This window comes from Phyllostomus discolor, chromosome 5, assembly GCF_004126475.2.
Source record: "Phyllostomus discolor isolate MPI-MPIP mPhyDis1 chromosome 5, mPhyDis1.pri.v3, whole genome shotgun sequence".
Taxonomy (NCBI): Eukaryota; Metazoa; Chordata; class Mammalia; order Chiroptera; family Phyllostomidae; genus Phyllostomus; species Phyllostomus discolor.
In genome coordinates, this window is record NC_040907.2 from 126,012,649 (window position 1) to 126,028,298 (window position 15,650).

The following is a 15,650-nucleotide window of genomic DNA, read 5'->3' on the forward strand; positions in this document are numbered from 1 at the left end:
GGGGGACATGGGTCAGGGCCGAGAAGGCAGTGTAAGTCCCTCTTCCCGTAAGAGCAGGGAACACAAGGGGGACGTGAACTCAAGGTGTGAACCACCTCAGGGCGTCACATATTGTCTGGGGTCTGTGGCTATTGTTCCCATCACTGATGAAGTTGGAGGGTAAAGCTGTGACAACAGTTCCCCACTTTATCAGCTGTCCCCACCTCAGATCTGTGTGATTTTGCCCCCCAGAAATTGTCCTGTGAGTCAATCAACCAGCGGAAACGTTACCCACCATGACCTCAGTGAAGACGACCCTGGGCCAGCAACATCTCTCTCCCCAGCAGGGTCCCACAGACGTCTACCCACTCACCCTGTGGCCGCAACCGCAGGACAAGGTTGGGGAAGGGGCTGGGACCAGTGTGGCCACGGGTTCTGCTCACATCACAGGGCCAGGAGACCCTGTGCCGGGGTTCGTGTTTGGGGCTTAGAGCCTGGGCAGGGCTGGGGTGTAGCCATGGGCAGGAAGTGGGCAAGGAGGCCTGAACAATGTTCATTCCCCAGACACGTACACGCTGTTCAGGAAGGAGGGAATGGTCGCATGTGGCAACACTGGCTGAGCGCCAGGCACTGTTCTGAACACTTCACACATAGTGACCCCCAAATCTTCACAACCTGTGGGGTCTACACTATTGTTGTTCTCATTCCGAGTTGAAGAAACTGAGGCGCCGAGAGGCTAAAGAGTCTTGCCGGGCCACACAGCCAGTGCACAACTGAGCTGGCCCTAGCCCGCGCTCCGAGTTCCTTCCCTGTGCTGCCTCTTAGGTCTCACCCCTGCTGGGCTGCAGGCCAGAGGCAGGGAACTCACCCCTGCCAGCCTGTTCGTTGACACCAGAGTTGTACACGGGAGTCCTCGGGCCCCTGTGTCGCTCCACGCTCAGCCTCTCTGTTTGCCCCAGGCCCCCGCGTCCCAGGCTGCCCTGCACGGAGAACGGGCCTCTGGCCTTCACGGTTCCCTTCCTGAGGGCTGTCAGCAGGGCCGGATGAGAAGGTGAGGACAGGGTGGGTGCTAGTGGGAGGGCGGAGAGCAAGAGGGACCCGTGACCACAGCCGGGGGCAGGGCAGGAAGTGGAGGTGATATGAACGGTGGCCTGGTGATGAGCAGTGCGGTGAGCCTGCCTGGGGGGCTGACTCCGCCACTTCGGGAGCCTCCGGTGCAGCGAGGCAGTGTCTGTGTGGGGCGGCTGGACACGGGACCCCAGGTACAGGGGAAGCGGGGGCCAGGGCGGCTGGGGGTCCCCGGGCGGGGACAGAGGGGCCTGGGAACGGGGCTGCTCCTCAGGAGGAAGAGCCCGTGGGGCAGGAAGTGCTGTCAGGAGACATGGGCTCCAGACGGCGCTTGTCACTGTGCTCGCCGGGCAGCCTCACGCTGACTCGGGGCCTCAGTGTGCGCATATATAAAATTAGGAGGTTAAAATACAAAGCTCTAAGACCCCTTAAAATCTTGACAGTTCTAAGAAAGCTGGAAACAGGCTTCCTGGGAGATAAAAGGATGAGGGCCAAGATGGAGACTGAGTTCCTCAGATTAAGGATAGGAGCCGAGCTGGCCTCCAGAATGGGATAATCCGAGGGCCTTTGAAAGACTCCCTTTACAGCCCACTTCCCGCCCTGGGACTGCCACGCTAGTCACCAGTCAGGTCACTCCTTCGGGTGCAGCACAGAAGGCCAGCTGGAACACAGGGCAAACTCCTGCCCTCCGCAGTGCCCCTGTCTCAGAGAAGCGGCTGGCCCAGGCAGGGGCCGGAGCAGGACGGCCTCCCAGGGGCTCAGTGTGCACAGACATAGAGAGAGGAGACTCCAGATCATAAACAGGCCCAGGTGAGATTCCGGGACACTTCAAAATGAGGAGCAACCTTCTAATTAGTCGTTGTCCGAGAGTGGGCAAAAGGTAGCTGGTAGCCATGCCACAGTTCCACAGAGTCTGGCAGGGGAGGCCAGCGAGGAGACGTGAGCATCGGGGAGTTTGGAGAGCAAACTTAGAGGCCCCTCCCCGCACAGCATCTAAGGGCGTAGCCTATGGACAGCTTTTATTCCAGACTTCCCCCAAATGGAAAACGGGAGAATAACAGGGATGCACAACCTCATTTCTTTTCCATTTACGTTAAAGACTTAGTGGGAAACAGGGAATGAGGGAGGTAGAGTGTGGAAAGCATGGCTGTTCTGGGGCCCAGAATGGCACTTGCCCAGAATCCAGTCTTCTCCAGAGTTCCCAGGTCCGTTCCGAACTATGCTACAGCTACTCTCTGTTCCCCTCCTGTGCACACAGAGCCCCTCCCCACCAGCAGCCACTGTGGGGACAGAGCCATCAATCCGGATCCCCAATAAGCCTTAAATAGTGAAATCCTAGCAAGGGGCTCCTTCCAGCTATGTGACTTCCTCTCTAGGCCCATTTGTACAATGTGGGAAGCGACCAGGTTTGTAAAGGCCACTCCAGCTCTGGCATTCAGTGACTTAAGAGCTACCTCATTCCTTCCCCATTGTATGTGCCCTGATCACTCACTGTCTCCACAGCTCCATGGCCACCCGTGTGTTCCTCTTGGGCATCCTGCTCCTGCTGCTGCCCACGCCTGTCCCCGCCCCCTGCCATACTGCCGCACGATCTGAGTGCCGGCGGCGTAATCTCAAGTTCGTGCCTGGCTCATGGCTGGCGGGGGAGGGCGTGGATGTGACCAGCCTCCGCCGCTCAGGCTCCTTCCTGGTGGACACACGGCACTTCCTACGGCCCGACGGCACCTGCACCCTCTGCCGCAACAGCCTACAGAACACCCTCCAGCGCCTGCCCCTGGCACTCACTGACTGGCGCGCCTACAGCTCGGTCTGCCGGCGCCATGTGGCCAAGGCCCAGACCAGCTCCATAGAGGATGTGGCCAAGGATGCAGCTGCCAGCATCAAAAATGACTGGCGGGTAGGACTGGAAGTGAATCCCAAGCCCAGCTCCAGTGCTCGTGTATCAGTGGCCGGCTCACATTCCAAGGAGGCCAATTTTGCGGCCCAGAAAAGCCAACAGGACAAGTACAGCTTCAGCATCGACTCAGTGGAGTGTCGCCTCTACAGGTCAGTGCAGGGAGTGGTGGCAGAGGGGACTTGAAAAAGTTGTGGGGAGTTCTGGGTGACCTGAGAGCCCTGGAATGGCAGAGTGGGGACTCGAGGCTGCTTCCACCAGGAGGAAACCACAGCCCGGGTTCTCACGCACCAGGGGGCCCAGAGCCCTGCCGCCCTGATAGGGAAGAGCCCAGGAAGGAAACAGGTGGAGAGGAGACAGGGCTGTGCCGAGAGCCCCAGCATGGTGTCTTCAGGCCTACGGAGCACCCGACCCCTCTTTCCTGGGCACTGCCAGCCTTCTGTGGGCAGGGACCTGGCTGGGCCCCTCCCATCGCCGGGCCTCCTTCCATCCAGCCATGCCTACCTTGTCAAGCTCTGAGCTGGGAACTGGGACAACAGTTCCAGCTGAGCAAGAGCGGTCACTGCCCCAGCCCTCAGGGACTTAGGCCCCGCACCTGAGACTTGCATGGTCTCCAAGGGCAACCCCGAGTCACCTGCCCTGACTTCTCACACTGGGAGGCCCTGCATCCCCCACAGTGAGACAAGGCACCTCCTACCTGCATGGCCTGGGACATCAGGAGCCCAGGAATGTAGGGCCCAATCGAGGGGACAAAGGCCACCAAACTGAGTCCAAAGCCAAAGGGTTACCATCAGTGCCGTGTCACTGCTTTTATCATTAGAAAACAAAAAGGGGCTCCTGAATACAAATCTGTATTCTGAAAAGGAAAAGCGAAAATGGCTCAACAAAGTAGCCAGGTGACTGAAGGGCTATAGGCAGAGGGGGTTTCCTGGTCCAGGTCTAGTTCTGCCGCTTACAGGTGACGTTGGGCAACCTTGGGGGACTCAAGGACAGGGGCAGAGACTCCCTGCTGCTGGGCCCACCTGATGTTTTTCTCTCCCCGACCCTGCAGTTCTCACCTGGTACACTCTCCACCACTCCACCCTGATTTCAAGAAGGCCCTCAGGGACCTGCCCCCCCACTTCAATGCCTCCACCCAGCCCGACTACTTCAGACTCATCTCCAACTATGGCACCCACTTCATCCGCTCTATGGAGCTGGGGGGCAGGATCTCTGCCATCACCGCCCTGCACACCTGCGAGCTGACCCTGAACGGGCTCACGGCCGATGGGGTGGGGGACTGCCTGTCCGTTGAGGCCGAGGTCAGCATAGGCGGCCGTGCCAGCTCCTCGGCGGAATTCAAGGCCTGTGAAGAGAAGAAGAAGCAGAGCAAGATGACAACCTCCTTCCACCAGGCCTACCGGGAGCGCGAGTTGGAGGTTGTAGGCGGCCACCACACCTCCGTGCCTGACATGCTGTTCGGGAACCACGCTGGGCCTGAGCAATTCGCAACCTGGGTGACCTCACTGCAGGACAACCCTGGCCTGGTGGACTATACCCTGGAGCCCCTGCACGTGCTGGTGGGGAAACAGGACCCCCGGCGGGAGGCACTGCAGCAGGCCGTCAGCCAGTACGTGACACACAGGGCCCGCTGGCGGAACTGCAGCCGGCCCTGCCCCCCGGGGCAGCAGAAGAGCCAAAACGACCCCTGCCAGTGTGTGTGCCACGGCTCGGCCGTCACCAGTGAGGGCTGCTGTCCCCGGCACAGGGGCCTGGCCCAGCTAGTGGTTAGGGACTTCCAGGCAACAGGTCTGTGGGGAGACATATTTACTGCCACGGATGCCTATGTGAAGGTTTTCTTTGGAGGCCAGGAGCTGAGGACGGGCACAGAGTGGAACAATAACAACCCCCAGTGGAAGACACGGCTGGACTTTGGGGACGTGCTCTTGTCCACAGGGGGGCCCCTAAGGGTGCAGGTCTGGGATGCAGACTATGGCTGGGACGATGATCTTCTCGGCACCTGCGACCGGGCACCACAGTCTGGCTCTCAGAAGGTGGAGTGTAACCTGAATCATGGCAGGCTGAAATTCTTCTACGATGCCAAATGCCTGCCTCACCTGACAGGGGGAACCTGCCTGGATTACGCTCCCCAACCGCTTCTGGGGGAGCCTCCTGGAAACCGGAGTGGAGCAGTATGGTAACAACCGGGGGCCTTGAGGGGACCTGTGTGCCTGGCCTGAAGGGATCCTCACCCAGGGAGCCGGGGCCATTCTATCTTCCTGCCCCCACTAGACAGATGGAACACGGAGGCCTTTTTTCTTCAGTGAGGCGGCTGAATTTACAGGCCAGCCCTGGGTCTCCCTGTCCAAACAGCCTTGGCTTTCCAATGTCCCCGAGCCCGGGAAAGGAGCTGGGGCTGCAGTCTTGGCCACACGGGCTTCGGTCAGGCGCTGCGCAGAAGGCCAGGAGGCCGTCCCCTCCAGGCTGTTTGGTGTCACTGAAGAGCTTCCCTCGCAGCTTTTTATAACACGGCGAGCTGCTCGTCGTGGTAGGTCTAACCCCTCTGTCCCCAGCGGGCCTATTCGCCGTCCTCTTGCCCGCCTCCTTTGCCTCTCTGGTGACCTAAGGGCTATCGTGACCTGTCTCATTGTGCATGCAACCTGCCAGAGGACTAATAAACGTGACGTGATGACAACTATGATGGTGGTAGTTGTGGCAGAGGATGGCGTGGGGACCAAACACAGCCCTGGAGATCAACTTCTGCTCTAGCAACCCCATACAGCGGGACAGGGGTACCCCCAGCGGCACTTTTGTTGAAAATGTGGGGACCCAAAATATCTTACTTTCCCCATAGCTCTCCTATTTGAGAAACAGCAGCATAGACTTAGTGATAAGTGGCAACAGACGTTCGGCTGCCCGCTGGGAGACAACGGAGGGGGACGGGGGTGAGGACTATGGGGAACTGCAGGGCACATGTCTCATCCAGGGGGCTGTCTTCTGCAGGCCATGACGGATCTGGGGCAGTCAGTTTGGAAACTCTGACTTGCACAGAGCCTGTCTGACGGGCTGAACAAAGAAGGTGGTGTCGGGGGTTTTCCTGGCCTTGGTGTGCAGTAAACACCGGAGCCTTGGGGTCTGTCATCAAACGAAACAGTCTTCATCTCCTGTGCCTGGGACACAGGCCTCAGGACAGGGTGCTGGGGTTCCAAGCAGTCTCCTAGACATGCTGGGTTTGGGCCGTGCGGGGCTGGGGTCAGAGGGGTTCAGGGCGGCAGCACAGCCCTGACAACTCTCTTGGAAACTCCCTATAAATTGAGCCCCTTGAGGTTTATGTGGACCCCTTGGGTCCAAAGTCCCAAAGTGACACTGGCCCTGAGCCCTGCAGTGGGGCAGGAGGGACTGGCGAGCTCTGAAAGCCAGCTTAAAACTACCACTCTTAACGTGTTTCTGTTCAGAGCCACCCCCCCATCCCCCCCCCCCACATACACACACAAGGGCAGAAGAGAAATCATGAAAATTCACGCCGGCCGAGGCACTAACTGGAAATAAACATGGGTGGGAACTATCACCACCCTCTCCCCTGCCACCTCAGGGCAGCGGCAGGCCCGGCTCAGGGAAGTGCCCACAGGGTCAGTGACCCCCACCAAGTCCCTCTGCTCCCTGAGCCTTGGTTTTCCCAAAAGGACAGTCTTTGTTTTACTCCCTTCTCAGGGTGCCAGGAGCTTTTCTAGAAGGTCAGTGCTATGAAAGGGTCCTGAGAGGTCATCTGCCTAACTGCTATGGTTACACAGTTAGTGGCAGAGCCAGGTGCCCTCAAGTCCTGGGCTCCGCCCCAAGCTCGGCTTTGGAAAGGACCGGAGGACTCAGAGAGGCTGGCTCCTGGGGGAACCAGCGGGAAGTGACCAAGGAGAAGGAGGGGCCCGCTCCTGTTGAGGGGCCGCTTGGAGCCCTCAGCCCTAACTCAGAACTCAATGCGACATCTTTGTTTCCACCCCACGTGGACATTGAGACACTTTGTCACACCTGAGGCCCCTCATTTGTTGGGAAATCCCCTGCTTTACCAGATCTCTTCCATTTGCCCCCGGGTCTTGTCTGCGCCCTGCTCCACGCTGCTCTGGCCCGGGGGCTGCCCTGCCTGACTCTGTCACTGCGCAAGAGATGGGGGAGCAGAGGGGGAAGACGTCGGGCATTTACTCCCCTCAGTGTCTCTCAGTGAGGTGGCCTTCGGGTGGTTGTGTCCCTCTTCCGCTCCGGGGGCCCCTGCTTGGCTCTCTCCTTCTCACTTGGGTTCCGGGCACCGCCCCTTCCCTCATGCCTTCAGACCTCAGGGCGGGAACAGCTCTACAGCAATGAATCCCGAGCCCCTGCACTGTCCCTAATGCCTCCCCACCACCCCTACACCTTTGTAGATAGGCCCTCTATAAACAGCCCCCCCAAGTTATTATCATTTGAATACCCCATGGGCTTCTGCTACGGTCTGGATGCACCCCCTCAGTGGTGTTACAGGCGGGGCCTTCGGGAGGAGAGTACACGGGATTACTGCCCTTGCAAAAGAGGCCCCAGGGAGACCCCTTGCCCTTTGAGCCATGTGAGGGTGCAGCGAGAAGGCACCATCTATGAACGGGGAGCAGCCCACTGAGTCTGCTGGCACGCCGGCCTTGGTCTTTCAGCCTCCAGAACTGTGAGAGATAAATGTCTGTTGTGGAAAAGACACCCAGTCTGTGGGACTTTGTTACAGCAGCTCGAACGGACGGAGACAGCTTCCCATTGGGACCCTGGTGACACGCCGCTGCCTAGAAGTCCTGGTAGGAACCAGAGCACGCACCCCTTCCACCCAGGAGCTGAGGATGCCTGGTCCTTCCTCCCCCAACCTCTCCCATAATGAGGAAAGGACACACGGCCGGGTCTGCAGGTGGGCAGCCACCTGCATGGGAGGCAGTCCCAGGAAGCTCCAGGAGGGGGAGGGGAAGGAGCCAGAGAAGGGGCGGGGCCCTAAAATGTGCATCAGCAGGCAAGTCTCTGCTGCGGGCAACAGGAGCCAGTGAGGAACTCGGACCTCAGAGGTGCCGCAGCTGGGGCTGGAGGGAGCTGGGCACCCACACCCCACCTCCCAACTGGTTTCTTTTCCTACTCATTTTATCCAGTCTTGGGTTCTAGTGCTGACAACTACAAACCCTGGTTGGTCACACCGCCCCATCCTCTCCCCTCTCCCTGCCGCAACACCCCATCCCCTTTTCCAACCACATCCCACCCACCCTTGGGGGCCCTTGTCATTAGAATCACCAATCCACCATCCCTGGCACCTCCCTCCACCCCTACGTGAAGCGGGGTCCTAGGGAGGGACCATTCACAGTTCCACCATTCAGCAGACTGAGGACCTGCCGTGAGCTGGTCCAGGGGCCAGTGAAGGAGCCATACAGAGCATCTGTTCTCGTGAGGCCAGATGGGACACAGATGTGGGCGTAATGGAAGATACAGGGAGTGGGGGGGCATTCAGGGTAGGGGCTTGGCTGGATTGCTCTTCTCTCATTTTTATATTCCTACACACACACACACACACACACACCCTAGTGATCCCTTCCAAGACTGGGGGCTGGCACTAGCAGCAGCCCGGTTCCTGTTCTTAGCAGTTGCCACAGCACCTTCATCTCCCTTCATCTCCCTTCACACATGCTCCATGGTCCCTGGGCTGTGGCCCCTGCCTTCACTGGGGCCTGTGTCAGTGTCTCAGATGCGTGTAAGCAGCGGAGGACATGTGGGAGGAGCAGCAGTGTGCAGATGAGGGAGTGCCCCGGGGAGGTGCAGGAGCCCCCTGTGGCTCTGAGGGGGTTTCAGTGCCCTAGCCCTCTTCACTCCCCCACATCTGTCACCAAGGCCAGCCTGCTCTGCACCCTGACATCGTCCCCTTCTGCCCATAAGCACAGCACTCCAGCCCAGGCTACCACCATCCATTGCTTGGATAAGCCTTCCTGTTGCCACTTCACTGACCTCCAGGCTCCTGTCTGCCCCTTCCTGTCCCTCCACCTCATAACCACAGTGGCAGGGACACCCCACCCCTGTCCCTAGGGGCCCCATGCTGAGCCAGCCCCTGCATCTCTGCCCAGAGGCCCACACTGCAGCCCATTCTGCCTGCCCACTGGAAGGCCACCATGTGGGGAAGTGTCCACGCCCCACCCAGCCTGGAACAGTCTCCAGTAGCCAGCGGAGGCGATCTATAAATGCTCCAGCTCCCCCCCATCGAGGGCAGTAACTCCGAAGGGAACTCTGTGCTGGCTCCCGGAGTTCTTCGGCTGAGTTGAGCTCTAGTACCCACAGAGGTGGCGCTTGACCACACACGTTCTCTTGGCTGACTCCCTCCCTGTTTCAGTTCCCCACTCTCCTGCTGGTATTTTCTGGAATCACCTCCCACATAAACTAGCTGCCCTCAAATCCCTGTCTCAGGTCTGCCTCTGGGAAAACCAGTAGAAACACCCCTCAGCACATCAGCGCCTCACTGAAAGCCCTTCATTGGTTCCTTGTGGCTCCTGGGATGAAAGCTCAGACCTCCTAATGCAACACAAGTGTGGCTCCCACTCTCAGCTCTGCCCCTCACTGAGCCCCGCCTCACTGGGCTCATCGCTGGTCCCCCGGTTGGCTGCTCTCTCTCCAGCCCCTCACACAGTCTGCCTCCTCTGTCTGAAGTCCTCCTCATCCTTCAGGAGTCAGCTTCAAATGTGGCCTCCTCCAAGAAGCCTTCTCTGACTGCCAGGTCTTGGTCATGGCCCCCACTACTCTGTCCCTATAGTTCCCATTATTTCCCAAGAGCCAAAGGCCATTTCCATCTTATTCATAGTTAAATCAATTAGTCCAGCACCTGGCATGAGTTTGATGCTTGCAAAATATTGGATGGATGATTAGATGGGTGGGTGAATGAATGAGTGAATGAATGAATGCATGAATGAATGAAATCCACCGAGGAAACTTCCACCCTCTGAGAGCGCCCTCGTTGCCTCTGGAGGCAGCCGTTCTACACATGGAAGAGCATGAGCCGTCCCGTTTCACTGCCTCCTGCTGCCACCCAGCCCTGGTCACGGCCCAGGGATTCCGTGGGTGTCAGTCTCCGGCCCCGCCTCAGACTGGGCTGGGCAGAAGAACCACAGGGCCGATTCCAGTCCAGACAGCCGCTGCCCCTCACTCCTCCGGCACAGGAGCCACAGGGGACACACTGTCGGGTCCAGGTGGATGATGGACGGGCCAGCCCCCTCCTCTCCATCGCTGACTGCAGAAATGAGAACCTCTCATGGAGGTGACAGAGGCCTCTCGACTGTCACCCACGCAGGCCTCTTGCTCCCCCATGGGCCCCGTCACCAACTGAGACAGCCCCAGCTCGGGCAGCGCTTTCTCTGGGCAGAGCTGGTGCCATGCTCACTTGGCCTAGGAAGGTTGTGACCCCAGAAGGCGCAGGCCTACCACCTTAACCTGCCCACGGGATTCCTCTCCCCCTCTTCTCCTCTGATGCCTGATGAGGTCCTTTCCAGCCAAGACTTGCACAGCCCAGGTGGCCACACACACACCGACAGAGGCAGTCTGAGCTCCTGCCTGGCTTTCTGCTGTCCGGGATGTGGGGGTGGGGCAGCTCTGGCACAGCTGAGCCCAGGGGTGCAGGAGGGATTCTCACAGAGTGTTTAGGGTTGTTACTACACAGAAAGAGATCAACCCCTCATATACAGGACTTGCAAGAGCAACCGAAGACTGAACCCCCACCCACAAATAGAATGACCCTTGCCATACATTCACCGCAAACTAGCCATAGAGACCTACCATGTGAACCTTGGCTCTGACCTGAGACTAAGCCCCAACCTCAATCAAGTCTCTTAGAACATTGCAATCACATAAAACTCCCCCTAGAGACCCCAGAGTGCCCCACTGTAAAACAAGGGGCTAGAGCCCTGGCTGGTGTGGCTCAGTGGATTGAGTGCCTGCCTATGAACCAAAGGATCGCCAGTTCGATTCCTAGTCAGGGCACATGCCTGGGTTGCAGGCCAGGTTCCCAGTAGGGTGCACGGGAGGCAAGCACACACAGTTGTTCCTGTTCCTCTCTTTCTCCCTCCCTTCTCCTCTCTCTAAAAATAAATAAATAAAATCTTTTAAAAAAGTAAAACAAGAGGCTAGAACAATGATTTCTGCACCGCTGTCCAGCTCAAAGGGGCTCGCCCCTGATTCTATACGCATCTCGTCCCTGACCCTCAGCAGAGGTGGCTGAATGAACCCAACAGCCCAATCACCCCAAATCCGCTTGGCAGGCACACTCAGCAGCACCACTTTCGTGATGCTTGAACAGGACTTGCTCCATTTGCCTTTCTCCTCTCAGAGGCTGGGATACAGCCCTGGCCGGCCAGGCCAAAACAGCTGTTGTATAATCAGAATTTGTTTACTGCGAGGCTGCCAGCGCTCCTCTGGGCTCACAGTTAATCTCCACGACAGCTGGTTCCTGGCTGCATCTTAAAAAGGCAGTGACATCAGTTTGCGGGCAGGACACTGGCCCTTCCCCTGGGAAACCCAAACTCCCTGTGACACTCAGGGGCCATGCAGTGAAGCTGCCTCCAGAGAGACACCTACGACTCTGGTCCCTCTTTGCTGCCAGGAAGCTTCGCCTTCAGGACTGGGCGCTCGGCCCACCGTCTTCCACCCTCGGGAGGTGGTCACTAGGGGAGGACAGCGTCACCACTGGGCCTCACCCTCCCCGCGGTCACATGGGACTTCACGTGATTGCATTCTGTAGAGCACTCTTCCAAGTGGGGGTAATTGAGAGAGACCTTGCTCCCTTGCCTTGCCTCTCACTTCCATTATTTTCCTCTCACTAACAGCACAAGTGAAATACTAGGGACTAACCCGCCTCGAGTGCTTCACGCAGTGTTCTGAGGACTGCACACGACTCGGTGCATTTAACCTTCCCAATGGCCCTGTGAGTGGAGGCGCTCACGCCCTTTTTAGCAATGAGATGTCGCCTTGGTTCTGAGCCTTCTCCACCAGCCCTGCGGGCTGACTCCCAAAGGTCAAGGGAAGGCTGGGCACTGCCTCTCCTCCGGAGCTCTCCAGGCGCAGTGCCTTCGGGGGCTGACGAGGACCGAGTCAGGGGTGCGCTCAGCAGCAGCAACCTGCCCATGCTGCCACACCGCTCGCTTTTTCAAATGCGATGAAATATACACAGCATAGTATTTATTATTGTCACCACCTGTTAAGTATGCAGTTCATTAGCTATGTTCACAGTATTGTGGAAGTGCCACCCCCATCTCCACCTGACACTTTGTCATCATCTCCAGCAAAAACTCTGTACCCATGAAACAGTTCCCCCACCCCCAGCCTCTGGCAAGCTCTATTCTGATTTTCCATACTTACGAATTTGCCTATTATAGCCACCTCATACGTGTGGGATCAGACAGTACAGGGTGAGGCAAAAGTAGGTTTAGAATTGTTTGTGTGGAAAATAATACAATAATTAATAAACAATAATACAAGAATAAGCTGGGTACTCACAACTGTAAACCTGTGTTTGTCTCCTGGGGCTGGCTCCTCTCGCTTCGTGTCATGTTCTCGACCCCCGCCCCCCCCACCGGCTGTAGCAGGGGTCGGGGCTTCGTCCCTCCCGGGGGTGCGTGAGGTTCCATTGTGTGCAGATCATCCACACATCCACTCATCCTCTGATGGACACTTGGGCTGTTTCCCCCTTCGGGCTCTTGTAAATAACGTTGCTACGAACACGGGTACAGGTGACTGAGTCCCTGCTTCCACTCCTTTCAGACAGATGCCTAGGAGCGGGACTGCTGGGTCGTATGGCAGGTCCTTTTGAGAAACCACCAAACTGCCTTGGCCTTTCTCCCCCGCCCACCTATCACCTCCCCGCATGTCAGGTCAGGACTTGAACATGAATCCAGCTCAGCTCTCCAGCATCAGGGAGACCACGCTCACACTCCTGGCTGACCATGGTGACTCCAAGCCCTCCAGGCACCAGGAGTCAGCCCTGCCCACCATTCTGCCCCAGGACTCCCCCCTAGAGCAGTGGTCGCTGGGAGTTGAAGGGTTGGGGGCACGAAGGAAGCCGGACAGGCAGGCACCTGTTACTGGGCCTTGGCACCCTCTGGCCTGGTGGGCTATCTCCTCCATCTTATCCATCACTGTCTCCACAGCCCCTAGCACGGGCCAGGCCTGGCGCCTGGTAAGTGCTCAGTAAACATTGTTGAATGAATGAATGAATGAATGTTAACATGCATTCACCTCCCCCGCCCCTCCCCCACACACAGAGGACTATGAGCTCACCGCAGGTAGGAGCCGTGGCCTGTTCATCTCAGCATCCCCGCCAAGCTGGTCTGAGAGGGAATCACAAACAAGAAACCGTTTATTGGACCAAAGTGAATTGCCATGACTGAGAACGAAAACAGACGGACCCGGGGTGGGTGGGAGTTGGGGGATAATGAGAGTGGGGAGGGAGGGAGAGAGGAGAGAGAGACAGAGAGAGAACACACATGGGCACTGGGTCAATGCTCCTGAGAAGAGCCCTGGCTGGGCTGGAGGGAAAGCTCCCAGCTCCTCCTTCCTCACCTCCCCCTTGTCCAGGAGCAGCCCCCCACTACCGTGCCCCCATCTAGAAAGGCGAACTGCACCCCAACTCTTCCCCCTTCTACCCTGAAACAATCTGAGCCCCACAGCATGGGGCGCCGGTGTGTCTGGAGGAAGGGACTTCCGGTCAGAGGCAGCCGGGTGCCCCTGCCCTCAGGCGCCTGTGCAAAAGAGGCACAAACTCAAAAACCATCAAAGTGAGAGTGAGGCTGCAGGGTTTCCGGTGTGTTCTTACCTGTACCCATTCTTAAGTGCCTGCTAAGGGATATGCCCCCCATAAATGTGCATTATTCCATTTAATCTTCCTAAGAGCCCACTTTACAGATGAGGAACCTGAAGCAAAGGAAGGCTTGATAACTTACCCCAAGTCTCCCAGGTGCTTAGTGCTGGGAAAGGTGAGATTCAAACTAGGCGTTCTGCTGCCAATGGCCTCCTGTATGCATCCAGCTCCTGCTCCCAGGCCACACCCCGCCCCCGTTCTGCCTCCCCCTGGCCTCCACCCCTCAGCTACTGTGGACCTGAGGTGGTGCCCAGGTGCCCTAGGTCACTCCTCTCCTCCCAGCCAAGGCAGAGGGCTCTCGTTGGGGCTCTCCCTTCCCCCCGGCCCCCCACTCCATCCACTTTCATCCACCTTGCACTGCAGGTTCTTAGCCGATAGGGCGTCCTGATCTGTTCTCCGCAGCATTTGGAAATGCCTCCCACAAGTTGCAGATAGCTCTTCAGGGGCTACAATGAGGGGCACACTGGGTTCCCCTCCCTGGGGCATGCGCTGAGCCACTCTCCAGCTCCCATGCCCACCCTCTGGTCCTGCAGAGGGCAGGGAAGGCTGGATTGGGAAGTCCGCGGAGCTTCAAGGAAAAGTAGGGGCATGAATTCACGGAGCGGCAGCACCCTGTATCAGGCACCAAGCTGGGCACGCTAACCCTCCTCTCTGTCACTCTAACACTGTCAGCTGGCAGGTAACGACCCCACAGGTAGGGCAGGGCAGGTGCTTTCTCGAGGCCGTGCAGACTGGCCCCACTCCTTAGCAGCCACTCCCTTCCGTTCCCAAGGGCCCACCCTCTCCCAGGAGGCCCACTGCTGAGGGAGCAGCCAGAGGCTGGAGGCAGCTCAGGGGAGGGCCCCTCCCCACCCGTGAACAGCAAGCTGGGCAGAGGAGGAACAGAAGGGCTGTATTTAAGCTACAGCCACAGTCTAAGCATAAGCATCTGTTTATGATTTCAAAAGCAAAACAAAAATATGGTTTGCTGAGCCAATTCACGGGGCAATGAGATGGCAGGGAATTCTCTAACTTCGTTAAGAAACCAAGCTGCTTTCAAGTCCTTTGGAAACCGTTTAAACCGTGCAAATGTGCTTGTAAACCGTAAGTAATCCCTCTTGATGCTTATCTGCTGCCTTCAGCAGGTGTGCAGGGACCCTGGCCAGGTTGTGCAGTAGCCTATTCCTGGCTATCATCTGTAGTGTACGTGAAAATAATTCTAGGGCTTTCCTCGAAAAGGTTCAGTGATTTAGATGTTCTGGTCGTTTCTTCCCTAATCGTGTCCCCCAATTATTTCCAAAAAGCATCTGTTTGTTTATTGTCTTTGTTGCATCAACAAAACCGGGCAAACCAGCCCTTACTGGTATCCTCAGATGGCACAGCACTTCCAAGGCTGCCCAGACCAGGTGTGTGGTGGGCTACGCCCTCACTTGCTAAGTGACCTTGACCTTGAGCATGCAGTTTCCCCTCCGAGCCCCCAGTTCTTCCTGTGTTGCCTAGACGCACCCACAGCTGCGTCAGGGGTTCGGGTCGCATGGCACCCGTATGCGGGAGAGGATCCAATGTGGAAACACCTACACACAGGTCGGCACAGCGGCGTCGAAGGGGGCCCTGCTCGCAGGTGGACACCTGTCCTGCCTCAGACCCACAGTCAGCTGGGGGATCCTGCTTGTGCGCAATGAGGTGTCCGGGTCCAGGGAGCACCATAAACTCCATCTTAAGGAGAAGCTGAGCCCTGACCAGTGTGCCTCAGTAGGTTGGATGCCGTCCTGCAAAGCGAAAGGTCACCAGTTCGATTCCTGGTCAGGAAACACGCCTAGGACTGAAGTTTCTCTCTCACATCAATGCTTCTCTCCCCCTCCTCCTTCCCCTCTT

General features: G+C 57.8%; 1 protein-coding gene across 1 annotated transcript; it reads left to right on the forward strand.

Moving 5' to 3' along the window:
* Positions 1–1,126: 1,126 nt before the first annotated feature.
* Positions 1,127–7,629, forward strand: PRF1 (perforin 1). Its single transcript, XM_028513723.2, has 3 exons — positions 1,127–1,241; positions 2,551–3,093; positions 3,993–7,629. Exons 2-3 carry the CDS (start codon positions 2,555–2,557, stop codon positions 5,119–5,121), a joined length of 1,668 nt encoding a protein of 555 aa, XP_028369524.1. The 5' UTR covers positions 1,127–1,241; positions 2,551–2,554; the 3' UTR covers positions 5,122–7,629.
* The last annotated feature ends 8,021 nt before the right edge of the window (positions 7,630–15,650 follow it).

Bases quoted from the DNA above. Each gene is read 5' to 3' on its own strand.
- PRF1 (XM_028513723.2), top strand. From the start codon at position 2,555: ATGGCCACCCGTGTGTTCCTCTTGGGCATCCTGCTCCTGCTGCTGCCC. The intron at 3,094-3,992 runs GTCAGTGCAGGG...CCGACCCTGCAG, and splicing joins GTGGAGTGTCGCCTCTACAG to TTCTCACCTGGTACACTCTC.